The sequence below is a fragment of the Diorhabda carinulata genome, chromosome 6 (assembly GCF_026250575.1).
Source record: "Diorhabda carinulata isolate Delta chromosome 6, icDioCari1.1, whole genome shotgun sequence".
NCBI lineage: Eukaryota > Metazoa > Arthropoda > Insecta > Coleoptera > Chrysomelidae > Diorhabda > Diorhabda carinulata.
Window position 1 is genome coordinate 23,618,343 of NC_079465.1, and position 17,224 is coordinate 23,635,566.

A 17,224-nucleotide genomic window follows, 5' to 3' on the forward strand; every position below is an offset into this window, starting at 1 on the left:
TAATAAGTTATGCAACCTATTTTTCACTTGGTATTTACATTAGTATTACGTTTGTTTCACTTTGCAATTTCTACATGAGATAGGCAACACTTAACACATTTTGTTTAGGTGTAATACTGGTTGTATAAAATATTTATTATGTCAAATTATAATAATTCACGTTCGGTGGCGTCGTAATCGTTTTAATGTCACAACTTTTCTTATGTGTACAACTTGATTTTGTTTACGAAATTATTTTTGTGTTTATGAGTTGAACTATTTAAATTATGGAATTTAATTTGAAATTCGTTATTCTAGCTACGTTAGTGTTGATTTCAATTTTAATAAAATCGAGTAAGTTGTTCATTTCAATACACAAGCCTCGCCCATTATGTATCATCTATTAATTAAAAGATAAAATATTTCCATTATAATTAATACTTAAATCTTATAAAGTTATCTACATTAATTTTAATTATCATTTTAAATCAACAGGTTTGTCTATAAAATGTTGGGATTGTAGATCAGATGCTGATCCGAAATGTTCGGATCCCTTCGATAACGCCACATTCGCAATAACGGATTGTGCTACACTGAAAGAATTGGATTATCTACCGGGAGTCTTACCCACAATGTGCAGAAAAATTAGACAAAAAGGTATGTACCTAAAACACATATCATAACCAAGGTAATACATACATTCCGTATATTTTCAGTACATGGTGTATGGAAGTACATAAGGAGCTGTGCTTATTTAGGCGAGCCTGGAATCGCCGGAGACGAACGTTTCTGTTTAATGAGAACAGGAACTTACAACATTTTCATGGAATACTGCACTTGCAATACCAAAGACGGTTGCAATATTTCTTCTCGTATTGCAATCTCGCCCGTTCTTCTTTGGACCACAACTAGTATTTTTGTTTTAATCAGGTTGGTGCGGTAGGATGCTCAAAGTTCAATAGTTGTGTAAATATTTTTATGTATATGATATTGTAGCAACCAGGTAGTTGGAAATCCAAAAAATCTTCTTCAATTTTTAAAAAAAATTCATTTTTTAAAGATAGGTGTTAGGGGTTAAAATATATTTTTTTAGCTCTAATAATTGTATAGATCTGATTTTTTAAAACTTTGTTATGTAGCTCATCGTGAACACCACAACTTATAACTTGACTTTATTTTGTAATGCATGCCGTCCAATTATATAATTTTTATAAAGAACGTTTTTAATAAAAATATTTTTATGTCCACATTTTATAATTCCACCCCTCCACCTCCTAATCCAATAAGATGAAAAGGCTCAAAGGGTTATATTCAATGGAACTCAATAATTAAGGACAGAAATGAAGTTTTATCAATGAATTTGTGAAATTTAACACCTTTACAGTCTTTAAAATAACTTTTTGATACTGTAATCAACTCCCTCTATATATAAATATCAACTCGAACCTAAATATTTAAATTATAATTTATTTTCTATGACCCACATTGCTCTAAATGATTTAATTTTACATACTTTCCTATATAATATTTTTACTTATAATTGTTTCTTAATTTTGAGCACCTTGTGTACCAATATCGCACCTGAATTAATAATATATTCCTTTAATTTATACATTTTCCACCTAATCTCAGAAAATTAAGTACAATTACGCGTGAATTTTTACGAGCATTATTGTAAATAAATTCATGTTGGTTACTATTGAGAAGATAAGACTGAATCGACGTTTGTTACGCCATCTTTGCATTCAACTATAAACTTACAAGGTTAAAAATTTGATATATTACAGAAAACTGTCAAAGAATATTCTCGTGGTGGGAGAACGAAAATAGAGATGGAATAAATTCTAGATACAGTTAAAAATAACGATTTGTAAATACTACGTACCTACGAATATTTATTTATATAATAGCAACAAAAATGGTTTTTTTGTATTATTTACTACAATGTAATATGATAACAACGAACTAGTTAAATTCCATATACGATTTAACAAACAAAATTTTGTTTTCCATAATCATTTCCTAATATTTTTTTCTCGTTTTAATTTAATTTTGAGGTTAGGAAACTGGTAAAAGTTACCACGAGCCAAATTCGTGAGTTTTAGCATTATCAGAAATACATTCACGACGACTTTTATATTTATACGATTGTCAAACAGAAATTGAGCGTCAAAATTTAAGTTTGAATCTCTTATATAAGTAAATATCTACATCCTCAAGTTGAATTAGGTAACTTTTCAAAACACCCTCGTAATTATAACTAACATCGTTTGTATAGAGATATGTGTATCTAGTTTATGGCGATATTTGTTGAATATTAAAAGAATTTAATGAAGTAAATGTTTTTTTTATTATTTTATTATGACAAAATTGACACGATCCTGAATGAAGCTGTCGAATTGTGTACGCTATTTTTCGTATGACTAATGAGAAATTGCATGCAATGTTTTTGACCATTTTTTTAACACCCTTCGACTTATTAGTCACTAGTTATTTGATTTACCCAATTTTATACAGTTATGCATAAATATATACAGGTTGTCTATTGTATCTATTATTTTAACAAAAATATGATTCAGTATTAGCAGTTCCAGATTAAACCAATACACGAATTTCAACTCGGATTTTCCAATCACTGTTTGAACTTTTTTTATAAATTATAATAATACGAGGTGTAAATGAAAGTTGGGAAGATTCAGTAGTATTAATAAGAAAATGGTTTCTGAATTTCACGTGAATTGTTAAGTGGATTATTGATGAGATAAATTGTTAGAATAATATGAAAAAAACAGAAAACTGTGCGCCATTAATATAGGTATAAATAAATAATATGAAAATTGGGAACTAAAAAATTGTGGCTTCGTATAAAATTAACATCGACCGTGGGCAAAATAATGAAGAAAAAAAAAGCGCACAGGTGCTTTGATCTATTCCAAAATTGACCGACGCCTTCTGCGTCGGCAGCCGGCTATCTACGAACTGCAAATGGCGTAGTTGAAAGCAGATGGGACCCATTTCGAAATATATCTTTTAATTAGACTGGATATGCGGCACTCGACTATAAAATATCGGTCAAATAGCGATAATTCATCTTTACGTGTGTTATTCACACAACGTTGATTAATCGATAGGGGTAATTTCACTTGATAGGGGTTGATTTCGAACTCGGTATGTGTGCTATAGAGATTTCGACATTCGATTCATTCATAATTGAATTAACGCATAAAAACAGTTTTTTTATAATAATAATTTTACGAAAAATAAAAAATTTAATATTGTAGGAACGATATTTATGAACTAAAACTTGGCAACACTGTAATTTATTCTATTATGATAGTTTATATTGGAGGAAAGATGATATGCGATGTTGTCACGTTTAAAATAAAAGTAAATAAAGTAAGAATTATTATTTTAGTACTTGATAAAGGCTGCTGACGAGTGTAGTGCCGGTTTTTGGAAAAATCGACGGTTACAAACATCGTTAATTTGATAATAAATACCCCATCGTTATGTATTTATAGTTCCTTTCGACTTTTAGGGTACGAAACGACGAAACGAAGAAAATAAACAATCCGAAAATAGCGCGGGCCATATGCTATTTTTTAAACACAGGTGTAAGAAAATATTTTTCTTTCTTAGTGCACCCGTCTTCCTAAACGGAAGAAACAACCGGTGCGGTAAATTTGCAGAAGGCCCCTCGTTATTACTTACTTCCGTTTTAATTTCAATAATTCCGTAAATAAAAAAAATTTCTCTCGGTATCCACCCAGACAAAATAAGAAAAATATTTGTTCTTATTGTTGATTTTCTTGTGAAACGTGCTCCAAGTGAAAAAATCGACTTTAATTCACATCACCCTGTACGGTTTCGTTTATTCTTTTTTCGGAAAATATATTGATCGAGATCCTCTTCAAAAGATAATAACATAATAGTATAACGCGATGGGTAAGTAGGAGCAGGTTGTGTTTGCATGGGTTTAGCGATAATGGGCCCTGCGCACAGGTGGACTTGTACATACACACACTCCACCAGTTCGCAGGTGCCGTACATCTGTCTAGCTACGACGACCGCGCTCGATTTCACGATAAACCATCTGCTTCGACGTTTTTAGAAAAGTAGAATCCTTTACAAATAAATTTGTCGTACTGTAAGATATTTCCACTTTTAACAAACGACAAATATAATAAATTAATATAATTTTTAACTGCAAGTTGTATCGAAATTGTTAAAATATGTCGTTATATATTCTATTTTCAATACAAATAACATCGTGACTTAATTTACTTTACTTTAAATTGCTTTGATCTAAAGATATGAACCGGAACGAAAATATAGTACGAGGATCGTCCACGACTTGACCTAGAGATGGCGGTAGTTGCTTGTACTGTACACTGTAGTATACAATCTATACAACATATGTTGCCATGTAGTTTAATATTTGTTAGGGATCCGTGGAAGGAAAAGGGCTCCAAAGGTTATTCCATCTGCAGACAAGGGTTTTCGTGTAATTGTCATTGACGATATTGAAAAAGGACAAATTATCAACGACGAATATTATGCGAGCTTATTGCAACGTTTGAGCCACGAAATTATGCCGAGAAGAAAGTGCAATGGCCAAAATTAATGAATCAAAGTTTGAAGTGCTACCTCATCCACCTTATTCGCCAGATTTAGATACCACGTATTATTCCCATATTTAGTGGTCAAAGATTTTAATGGCAATTTTGAAATACTTGACGATTCTTATTATAAAAAAGGTATAGAAATTATTGAAAACATCGCTGGGAAATTTGTTTAGAGCTAAAAGGAAAATTAATACATTTTTTCCATAATTTATATATTGGTTCAGGTATTATTTGTAGTATCATCGTCGCAAATTTCTGGTAGTTCGTTTTAATTCTAAGGAATTGAGATTTAATCCTAAAGCTGATCATTTACCAAACTATGAAATTCGATGTTTTTTCAATTAAAATAACGCCTCTAAACGTGTAATAATTAAGTACAGACGTTGTACGTCTTTAAAAACCACGATAAAACAAAAAAATTTGTTATAAAAATGATTTTTTTAATATTAATTGGATCTTAAAATAAAAAATTAGTTGTCTTAAGATACGACAGTCAGTTAATTTATCATTTTTTCAATGTTTCAACCCTTAAAAATTACCTCTATTCGAGAAATTACTTCAAATATCAAGTTTTTTCGTATTAATTTGATATAAAAATATTATTTTAAATTATGATAATTATTAAACCTCGCATTTTCTTGATGTGGTAAAAACCACCCTTATTGGGAAAGGAAACTACTTTAATAATTAGTTTTCCATAGAAATTTGATCTACAATTAAAAAATAATCATTTAAGCCTTTTAAAACCACCCCAAATGTGAAAATTAGTTGAAAAAATTAGTTTGTTAATAATAATCGATTAATAAAAATTAAAATTAGTATCATTGCATATTCTAGGACATATAAAAGTCACTTAAATCCTCAAAAACCACCCCTATTTTAGAAGTTACTCAACTTACTTGAAAAATTAGTTTTTTTTTCGTATCAATTCGATATAAAATTTCAAAATAACGATCATTCAAAGTTTTAGTTTATTATATTTACTATAACCCTCATTTTTTCAATGTTTCGACCCTTAAAAAAACCCTAAAAAAACTGGTTACGAGAAGAAATTTTTTTCACTACCCCTATCTCAACACCTGTACCTGAATGAACGAAAAATACGATAAACTCTTCACTTTTCAATTTTTATAGAAAAAAATTTCCAATAGAAAGTCCAGTTTCTGAAATTTTCGAAAAATAAAATATTTTTGTATGTTTAAAAAAAGTAATTTAAGAAATGATTTCATCCGAATGGTGGTTGTGAAAATTATTGAATACACCTTGTGTCCAGCTGAGGGGTCCACCTGCTTTTTTGGGGTATTTGCATTTTTGATACCATCGAAACGAATGAGGAAGATTCTACTTTCTAAAGCACGTGAAAGAAATGGAACGCGGAGGGAGACTTGATATTTATAGATCGAAATATTATAATACCGAAGAAAAACTTTAGTTATGCTACGTCGAACAATTTTTTATAAAGAATTCTTTCACCTGTATTCTAATACCGAAAATCTGACCTACTATAATCGTTAGAACCTGACAAGACACCTGCTTATATCTCGAACACCCCTATATGCTTATTTAGGTCGATTATAGAGTGTGAAATTTGTTCGGCAACGGCCATCCGATATACAGGGATTGATTACATAAAAAGTTATTGTTGTTAAATTGATATTAACCATCTGAAGGGTTTTATTCTAAACTAAATTACGTGGGTAGTTTTTTTCATTGGGATAAAGTACGTACCTGGAAATTTACAAAACTATTTAAATATTTTATTATGAATATAAGATCGGACATATTGGCAATTTTGTTGTATAGACATTTTGAGGTTAGTTTTTCAGAATTTTAATCGTAATTTAAATTATATAATTTTGAAAATAAGTATAACAATATATAATCAATAATTATTAATAATAACTCGAATTATTTATTACCTTGTTAGATATGGACAAACATCACTAATTAAATCACTAAAACTTTAATTCACAAACTAACACATCGCAAAATGGAGACACTTCTTTAAACCGATGCCCGCTTAAATTAATTAGTTCATCTATTTACCATAGAACAATTGAAAGTAGTGTCAATTTTGATGTGGTTTGACCAACATAGAGGGCGATAGTTGACGTCTGGAATGATGAATTTCCATAGGCGTGCATTAATTTCTTTTATTAAATTAATAAATAAAATATAATAATTTTTTTCTGATTATAATTCTGTCTAATCCGTATTTTATCTACGAATAAATAGATACGAAATGTATTTTAAATATTAAACGAGTGATAATATAAGGTAATTAATTTAAATTTTACGTGATAAGAATTTTAATTTCGTTAAACAATATAAATTGCGTTTGATATTCCGCTGATATTTGTTTGCTTTAAATGGTTTTCGCATTTTTACTTTGATGTTTTTATAAATATGACGTAATTCGAAATAAAAGGGAGAAATGTACATCTTCGTACACGTATACAAATCCAGTTAAACCTTTCCGCGTCTTATAAGGAATGATATTTGAAGCATTCAACCGAATCCTTTTATGGACCATTGCGACCGCGATGATTATACGAGGTCGTCGAAAATGTAAAAATCAATGTAGAAATTCCGGGGAATGGTGAAATTTCAATTCGTAAACGTCAGATGGCGTTTGGTAATATTTATTATAATATCGTTTATGTAATAATAAATTTCTAACATGTGATAAACATTTGTTGAAAATGATATTTTGGCACGATGAATAATATATTTTCTCGTGATGGCAACGAGTGTAGCCGGCGGCGTCGAGCAACATCTGGCGCCATCAAGAAGTCCGATCGCTTGTTATGGTCAGGCGGCCAACTTTTCAGTCTACCGGTTGAAATCGCCGGCAGTACCTGTCGAATGGGAATAATCATATATAACGTCATTTAGCACGGTTAATACGACACATAGAAAATAATCCTCAATTTTTTTCGACATATTTCGAACGATGTACAACTTTTTTAAAAGCATTTCATCAAGCTTTTAATTTGCTGCCCTACAAAGATATTTAAAACAATTTCCTTTTTTGTTTTATAAGTTCAAGTTTAAGAATCAATAAATTACTGTTTGAAATCGGTCTTTTTGTTCAATATTCTTTTACACAGAAATACAACAAATCGCGTAATCCGAAGATTCTGATATAAACATTATTTTACACCTGGTAATTATTATTAATAAAGTCGAAGTTTTAATATTTTTGTACAACCGAGTTTTCATATTTTTCTGTTCGATCCTCATGGACCGTACTATAAATTTAAACATGCTACTTCGGCATATCTAAAATAACTTCGACTGGTAAAACCGTGGGCTCCCACGGTATAAAATAATTTCTACCGCTATGACTTTTTTTCTTCTTCTCATCTTCTTTTTTATTACAATGAGGCTGGTTTCTTGTTTTGACGCCTCAATAAGGAGTTTGGTTAATTAGAAATGCCAAATACGAAATCGAATTATATTTATAATAAATAATTCAATACTTCGAGTTATTTTTGTATATATATATATATATATATATATATATATATATATATATATATATATATATATATATATATATATATATATCGATAAATTTTTAATGATTTATAAATTAATAATATACGTAAGAAATAATAACCACCCCAAGGGTACATCCCCGCTTACAATCTGCCAAACTAAACAAACGTTTAATTTATAAATTGCGACTAATGTCTAATTGCATCCTGGTTGTTGTACAGTTCGAGCTATGACGAGGTGTGCGTTGCGGGTGTCGGACGTATATACACACAAACACGGTGCCTGCATGCCTGTTTATATGTAGACCACCAATTAACGAACAGGTGTGTATAAACCTTTTCAGCTTTCCGTGTAAACGGACCGCATTTCAACGGGCGCGGACCGATTACACCCGTTCCGAAAAAATTAAAACCGAACGTCCTTTAACCGAAACGGAATTATAATGATAATAAGTCAAAATATGCGGAATTGTCGTAAAATACGCGACGATACCGAAAAACAAATTGGACTCATACTAAGTTCAACTTGTTATAAGACGTGTCGTTGAGAAGAATGATTCGTCTTCTAAGATTGCTTTCCTTGAATTTTTCGAACACTACTGGTAAAAAAATGCTAGTGTACCGTCTAGAATTGACCGTTCTACGTTTCTGGGTACGTTCACCATTGGAAATGTCAAACTTTATAAGGACAATGTCAAATTTGACATATTGTCATATCTAAAAACTCATATAATAACCCTCGTAATATATACATACAAACAGAAAATAGGTACTGATAAAATCGATAAATTTCAATTATCTAACGACGAATAAAATTATATAAATGATGTTATATCACGCGTTGGATTTAATTGAGAATAAAAAAGTCGAGTGCAATTGGTGTACGACCAATTCTATTTTAATCCAAGCGATTTTGAGCGCAGTTTCGAATAGTTTGAATCAAATTATCGAATGTAATAATATGAATTATCTAAAATTTCGTATGTTGGATTCTCCGGTTCTCGTAGATTCTGTATATGTAGGACAAACTTTCGAGAAAATGTCGCATAAAAATTAAACGAGCGGTTAAACGATATGTTTGCACGTTCAAAGTTATTGTTCCACATGTGACTGCTACGCCTTCACATCCTGCATTTAGAAATTCTATCCTTTTAAAGTTGTTCGGTCATATCTTTGTTTATGTATGCGCGTGAGTGAGTGTCGCCAGTCTAAGTATTTGTCGCCGCCGCCAGCGCCAACACGTTTAATCGGTAAAGGCGTTGTGCTTGATATCTAATTATTATCCCATTCATAAGTTCACACCCACCCCCAACCTGACTTAACCTAACCAATACAAGTTTTCATTTTTTTATAAATCCGTCGTAAAAACGAAATTTAAAAAAAATTCATCGAAATCGGATGATTTTTCGATTTTATAGAACCAAAAGTATGAAATTCCCGTTGTAAATGACTATTAAAACGAAATGTCTGTATCTTTGTTAACTTTTCAGACAACCCTCGTACATTGAATCGAAATTTGCATTGCCGTGACGTACTTGGTAAAAGTCGAATAATAAAAAGTCGAAAATCGTAAAGATTTGTAAAAATATTTTATTTCGAATTTTTAATGATTTAAATTTTCACCAAAAATAATTTTTTGTTAGGTTATATTCTCTTAAATAGGAATTTAATAATACGGGAACAATGCCGATGTTAGGAATATTAGTCACAACGTTTATCTCAACTGTCAAAGTCAAAACAGACTTTTAGACTTTGAGATACAATTTTTAAAATCTATTTATATAAACTTAGCTTCGGATATTTCTGATTCCTAATCGTCAACAAAGGGAATGTCATTTTTTCGAATGCTCAGACGTCGCTTCCTTTTGCAACATTATTGGCATGTTGACGTCGTCTTGGCACCGCATTGGCAGTTGGCACTATCTTCTTCTTTTTATAAAACACATTTCAACTACTCTTCTAAATGTCAAACTGTATAATTATGGCCTAGTACCAGTGGCAGACTTAAACTAATTATAAATAAAAATTTAATTAATGACATTAAATTGAATGTTAACATATGTTGATGTTTTGACAACATATTATGTTTATTAACCGAATTGTGTCTGACATAAAGGTTATCGGAATTTTAATTGAACCTAATAGATACAGATTTAAATCTATTTCAATACCACGTTTAGATTTTAATATATAATCATTCGAGAATTCCAATTTATTAAATAAACGTCTCGAATTCGTTCAAAAAGTAATGACAGTTGTATATTTGCATGAAATTTCTAAAAATAATAATGGTAAAGTTTAAGAATTTGAGGTATTTCAAAATAGTATTGCTATGGGCATTTGTCCATTAAAAGACTGGCGCCAGACCGACAACATCCATCAATTCCGAAATTTGTGGACCCAGCGTGATACCCACACACAAACAGGTACACTGATCATCAAAAGCTATTGTATCAAGAGACTAATCTCACCTTCTTTGTCTGTTTAGTTATATTTTCATATTTTTCGTCACTTTCTCGGAGGGTTCGTCCAGTACACTTGACTGGATGGTGGCTAGACCGACACCTAATATTTCTCTTATTATTTTTACGCAGAGACGGACTAGACGGAAACGAAAAAAAAATCGTGCAATCGCAAATCACAGACAAAAATTACATTTTTCTTAATAAAATCTTTAGTTCTCACAGTCCAATAATACGTTATGATCGATAACCACCCTTTTTTACAATAGTATTAATTAGGGGTAGCTGATTTTTGTAAAAGGTTATCTACTTGATCCACCATGTTCAATTAGTCACTTCTTCATTATAAACGAATAAGAATTTTACCTGAAAATTGCTCAAAGCAGTCACCCTATTACGACAAGACCAAATCAGCGAGAAATCTGTGCTGTATCCAGATTTTACCTATATCATTACCTGGTGACGCTAAGAGTGGCTGGACAGTACGAAGAAGACTTGATTCTAGCTGTAAATGAACCTCAGCTCGATTTACCACAGAACACGTTAATTGAAGTGACGAATCGTGTCCATACGAGGGACCTATAGAAAGATTCAAGCCTAAAAGAAAACGTGCTTTTTGGAAGAGGTTTCTGGATAGTTAGTCGCTATGAATTGGCCAATGCGTAGCCCAGACTTGACCAAAAATAAAAAATCGAACAAAGATCGTTTATTTTTTAAAAATTAATCAAATTCACGTCCAATTCAACATACCCTGGAATACATATTGGTCACTGCTTCAAGCGTGTTTCAGCTACTTTTTTAAACAATCCAGGCGCCAATTTGAACCAATTAAAACGACACGGAGAGAGTATAAGCTCAGCAAAATTGATATTGTTCAAAAGATTTTGGTTTCATCGTCAGTAATTGAAGAAATTTCTTCTTAATCAAAAATTCCGACAGAGTAGTAGTACAACAGGTAAGTTATTGACGTACCCTGTATTATATTGAAGAACGAAATTTTATTTCCCAAATTACCAACCAAAATTCACCTTAGATTCGATTCTGTAAAACCTCTTTGAATATTTTTCGTTGTGATATGTTTGTGTGAGCCTTTGAAATGCAATTTTTTTTTTTTTAAAGGATTTTGGGTCTCGAGACAGGTGTCTATCTATAACTAGCCTTTTATATTTCGTTTCATCCGATTTTAAAAAAATTTGGTAGGTAAAGTTTTCTAGATATGCGTTTTAGACCCCATGCATTTTTTTTTAATTTCAAACGATGTTAATGTCGATTACACCATAGACCACCAGGTGTGTACACTGAAACAGAGTAAGGATTATACTGAGAGAGGGAGAGAAGAAGAGAAAAATTGGCGCTGGTAGAGAAGCGTCGGTGGCGACAGCGACATAAAATCGGCGCCACTCGGGAGATTTGTCCTAATCAACTACGGCTCGGTATTTTGGATTCGCTCGGTACATTGTTTGTGTACATGTATATCATGACCCCGCGACATATTCGTAGCCGAACCAACTGCACATAATTTTAATACACTCTCGCTATTATAAAACACTTTTTTCTCTAACTGAACTATCCAAATAAAAATATCAAAGACGCGAGAGTCTAAAATTCCAAGTTTTCTTTCTAAATAGCTGGTACACGTTTTAGTAAAAACCTATATAACTTTCACGAACCCAAATGGGGCGTTTTAAATCGAAGCGAAGTTAATTCCGAGCGCTTAGATCTCATCGAAGTTACGCAGCTTCTAGAGATGCGTCACGCGCGACTTAGTTTAGTGTATATGGGTGATTCCGTTCTAACTGTGATATTCAATGTCCTGTATTGTTTTTTTGTACTAGTCATTAATTAATAATCAATTAATAAAAATTTTGTGTTAATTGAATAATTCTTAAGATATTTAAACATTATTTTTATACAATATAACTTGCCACTTAAAGAAAACTTATACTACATCACTTGAATGTCAGTACCGTGACATGTCCATTCCTAGAATTTACCGATAAATTATTAATTTTTTTTGTCGTAACAAATGATTTAAACTAATTACCTTATAAATTCTAATGTTTATGATCAAACTGAGGAAAATTGATGCACTTGTTGTTTAATATCTTAAGTTACCATGTCAGTACCGTGGATAAATGAGTCAGTACCGTGGAACTCAAAATCCGACATTTGTGTCTTGCTCGTGATACTTTGAAGTTGTAGTAAATTCCTCTTAGAGTTTTATTTTTACAGTAAAATAGATGAATAATATGCATAAAAAAGTTAGAAAAGTTAAATTTTAAAATCTTGAAATTTTGAATACAAAAAATCACAGTTAGAACGGAATCACCCATATTGTATTTTAAACGCTTTTTAATCAATCAAATTTCAATTGTGCAGTTGGATATCACCGCTGTGTACTACATAACATGAAATATAGAGTCTCGTTCGTTATTTTTGTATTAATAACGCTTATTTCTAATGTTGGTTCAGTTGGATGGTAATTAATATTATGAAACGAATAATAAAATGAATCTCGAAAGATTTATAGGATTTTTGTTTGCGTGATGCAAATTCCTCATGATTTCTAAGACAGATGTTGTTTAACAACAAGTAATTGAAAGTTTTGGAAGTGTCCTCGTAATAAAAAAGGAAATTGTAAATATAATTTCGTCGATTTTTGCTATTGTATTTATTCCATCAGAAAATATCGAATAGAAACTGGATTTATTTTATTTTTCTATAAAAAATATCAAAATATCCACGGAGCCAAAAGGAATTCGAAATTTCTGAGAAGTACATGAAGTTTATATAATTTTCTAAATTATATAATCGAATATTACGAATTTTTAATTGGTAATTACGTATGTACAAATCTGAAAGCCAAGGACGGCTCATGTCCGATGGTTAACAATTTGTAACTTTTACTGGGACAACCTGTACAATTTAAATATAGCAAAACTCGATAAAATTTATGAAATATTTAGATCTTTAAATTCGTTGTATATAAATTACCGTCGTACAACATGTAATTTAAGTAAAGAAAAAATTGAAATGTAGAAATCCATCGTATTAAATCAGGGGAAGGTGGTGGCCGTGCAAATGAAAATTCCTCATCAATCCTCCTGTTGAGAAAAATGTTTTTTACATCATTTAGGAAATGAGGAAAGACTCCATCCATTATAAAATCAGTATCGACCCCATCTAATACATTTTGTTCTAAAACTGGTGTGATTCACATCAAAATAAATTAATTTCAAGCAATTTTTAATTCAACATCACGTAGAAGTTCATTTAAGAGTAGCCTACTGGATCAAAAATATGTACGTTTATTTATTTATTCATTAATTCTCCAAGAAATTATTGAATGTGTTTTAATACATCCTGTATATAATTAAGTGAATAATTATTAAATTTATGTTCATTTTCTACAGAATGTATCTTTATGGCATGTACAAAAAGTCTAAAAATCTACATATTTCCTAAACCATAAATTTTATCGAGTTTTGCTATCTTTAAATTGTACAGGTTGTCTCTGTAAAGATTACGGATTGTTAACCATCGGGCATGAACCGTCCCTGGTTTTTAGACAGTAGCGTAGAATTATTTTGACATACGTAATGTATAATTTAGAAAATATACTTAAATTTAAATTCTGATTTCGTAGGTTTAAAAGTCTGTATCTCAGAAACGAGAACATGTTTTATGTCATTTTACTCACTTTGTTTAAGACTAGGTAAAGTGGTAATTTGTACTACATGCTCAAACGGTTTTGTTTTATTAAGCGATTGTTTGTTGTCAAAATTGTTTCCGAGATGATTTAAATTTTTTGTAAGCGATAAATCTTCAAAGAGATAAAAAAAGTATTTTCATGCCAGATACACTTGTCTCTTAATTTGTTTTTACCCTTCCGGTCCACGCCATGTGGTATAACTGTAAAATTATATCCCTAATTGAAAGGAGGTCGCGGGGTAGAAGGGGTCCAAAAGAAATAATACATTCGATAGGGAAGAAAGGGGAAAACTAGTTAATATTTGTTTTCAAAAATATATAAGTGACAGTTTATCGAAAAAATGATTTTATTTTTTAAAATAGGTTATTTTTCTCTCTCAATTTATTCGAAAATACCGCTCAACAATACGATATAATGTTTTTCACCTTAAAATTATTTTATTTATACGGGGTGTTGCAAAAAAAAGTTAATCTCGTTTCTATATACATTTTTTGCCGCAACTACTGGCAACATTGTATTGAAATTTTATACGAATATCTTTTGAGGGTTGATACATCCAATGAATATACGTTTATGTCTAACTCTCATAGCGCCATCTATGAGAATAAGATATGAAAAACTTCGAGAATGAATATTTACATGAAATATCATTACAGTGTTGCCAATAGTTGCGGAAAAATCGTAAAAAACGTATTCAATTTTTGTACCCCAAATATTTTTCAATTTTCTATCTATCCTAGACACGGGATCTGCTTTTTTTTTGAAAAATCCCGTTTAACGATATCTCTACGGTTTATTTTTTAAATGGAAATTTCTAAAATAGCCCCATTCGCCCCTAGCTCGTACGGATATTGCTTGTCTCCAGATGTTATGCTGTAATCTAATAGTTAACCTAAACAGACGAGTCAAGTGCGCATCTGGAATTCTTTTAAACATAGTAGGCGGTAACAAGGACCACATCTGGTCTAACCAATTGTGTGTTTTCCCCGTATCCGCTTTTCCAAAAATATAATCACTCGATTTATTTAAACGTAATCGTTAACGCGAATTTTTCATTCTCAACACTATAATAATTATCGAAATTAGTAAATAATGACGCGCATTTTTTAATACAGGGTGCGACAAAATTCTTTTCTATAACACGTTCAGAAAAAGTATAGATCGAGTTAATTTAAAAATGATTTCCCTGAACTACTTATAGACATTTTGAGTCATTTTGGTACATGCACGATGGTGGTTCAGGCTGCTAAACAACATTTAGATTAAGTCGAAAAGAGCCCAGACATCGGCCTCCTCGATCTTCAAAGTTTTCCGTTTATTTGGTTACCTTAAATCATTAGTCTACAATTGATATCAACAATTTAAACAATCGAATTCAAACAGCCTCAAAATTTCCATGTTACGTGGTTATTTCCAGTATTTATTGTGAATCGTATCAAAAAATAAATAAATTATGATCTGTAGCTATTGGTTTCGAGAAAAACATTTAAGAATAAAAAATATTTTTAAATGAAATAAGTTATGATTTCGTTTAATGAAAGTACATCTCGAAAAAATGGTTTATGAAATAAATTCACCCCCGTATAACGTCACGGGAATATTGAAAAACTACTCGTGGTTAGTGTAGAGTTTCACCGAAGATAAAAACTCCTTATAAGGGTGGTATCTCTGAAAAAATTTTGTAACACCATGTATATTTCACGATTTACTTTTTTATTTCGTATTTTCAGTTCGTTTCGGGATGTAACAATTCAAGATGGTTTAATTTATTGACTTGAACCCTTCGATGTCGTTAGACAGGTCGTGAGGTTTGCCCAGGCACTCGCAGATAACTTGGTCTTCAGTTTCCATGCACCAGGGGCTCTCCGGATCATCCGTTATGCCCATGAACGTCTTAGATGGCAATGTCAAGCTAAAAATTCGATCTGATTTAGCTGAAGAAGTTGTTTGGTGAGACAGGAACCCCTGAAGCTCTAATGAACATCCTAGTACAGTATTTTCATATAATATTTCCAAATTGGCGGAGAAGAAGTCGAGGATAGATAGAATGGCCATCGCGATCACCCGATCTAACATGATTAGATATTTTTTCCACGGGGATAAGTGCAACTATTGATTTAAATGCAATTAGATCCATTAGATTTATTACGTACGAAACGTTGAATCAAATTGAAAGACAGTTTTTTTTTATTTAATATTGCTATAATCATTTTAGTAGTATTTTACTGAAAAAACTTGATTAAAAACTTGAAAAGTAACAGTTAAGGGTAGAAATTGCTTTTTCCGCGTTAAAAAACGTCTTAAATTATTATTCATACAAATGTAATCATGAATTTATTTAGTTTTGTTTCTACGGCGCCGATTCCATAACTGATTTCTCGGAAACCATCTCGTGGAGGCCGACAATGAACCAAACCAAAAACGAGGTATGGATTGTCGAGGCCGTCACTTCATCATCCACATCTTAGATGGTAATACGCCGTGTTTGTGTCGGATTCGAAGCCGCCGTACTGACGCCGAAAAGTCCAACACCCACTACATAAAAGAATATTATTTATAAAATTCCCTTGATAACATAAAAGTACAATAAATCGTTGTTTTGGTTATAGAAAAAGTATATAATAAATATGAATACAATAATACGACGAAATTTATTTGATTTTATCAGTATTTAAAACGAAATATGTTGTTTGAATGATTTCATAGTGAAAAAGAAACATTTACATTTCAATAATATTCGTAATTTATCGATACACCCCGGTATATTAGTGAAAACATGAAACTAGACACAACCATAACCATAAAATCCCTAATTATGCTAATTGTCATTAAAAACAGACTCGCCACGCTCGCCAATAGAAAAACATAAATTCCCTGTGCGATGTGATGACTAAGAAGAAGAAGACGATGACGTCTTTATAGCAACATCCATATGGCGATCGGTGC

The 17,224-nt window shown here is 31.3% G+C and overlaps 2 protein-coding genes and 1 long non-coding RNA gene across 3 annotated transcripts in view; 2 read left to right on the forward strand and 1 right to left on the reverse strand.

Annotated features, from left to right (window-relative positions):
* LOC130895878 (tight junction protein ZO-1-like) overlaps positions 1–6,623 on the reverse strand; it is a 60,403-nt gene extending 53,780 nt beyond the window's left edge. The window contains exon 1 of the mRNA XM_057803469.1: positions 6,524–6,623. The gene's annotated coding sequence lies outside the window, so the exon portion shown is untranslated. The remainder of the gene's footprint in view (positions 1–6,523) is intronic.
* Positions 148–1,224, forward strand: LOC130895896 (uncharacterized). The gene is made up of 3 exons (XM_057803492.1): positions 148–333; positions 475–636; positions 696–1,224. Exons 1-3 carry the CDS (start codon positions 267–269, stop codon positions 920–922), a joined length of 456 nt encoding a protein of 151 aa, XP_057659475.1. The 5' UTR covers positions 148–266; the 3' UTR covers positions 923–1,224.
* A 3,576-nt stretch (positions 6,624–10,199) lies between the features above and the next one.
* Positions 10,200–16,928, forward strand: LOC130895899 (uncharacterized). Its single transcript, XR_009059499.1, has 2 exons — positions 10,200–11,521; positions 16,009–16,928. It is a non-coding gene; the product is annotated as an uncharacterized LOC130895899 (long non-coding RNA).
* The last annotated feature ends 296 nt before the right edge of the window (positions 16,929–17,224 follow it).

Bases quoted from the DNA above. Each gene is read 5' to 3' on its own strand.
- LOC130895896 (XM_057803492.1), top strand. From the start codon at position 267: ATGGAATTTAATTTGAAATTCGTTATTCTAGCTACGTTAGTGTTGATT. The intron at 334-474 runs GTAAGTTGTTCA...TTAAATCAACAG, and splicing joins TTCAATTTTAATAAAATCGA to GTTTGTCTATAAAATGTTGG. The intron at 637-695 runs GTATGTACCTAA...GTATATTTTCAG, and splicing joins CAGAAAAATTAGACAAAAAG to TACATGGTGTATGGAAGTAC.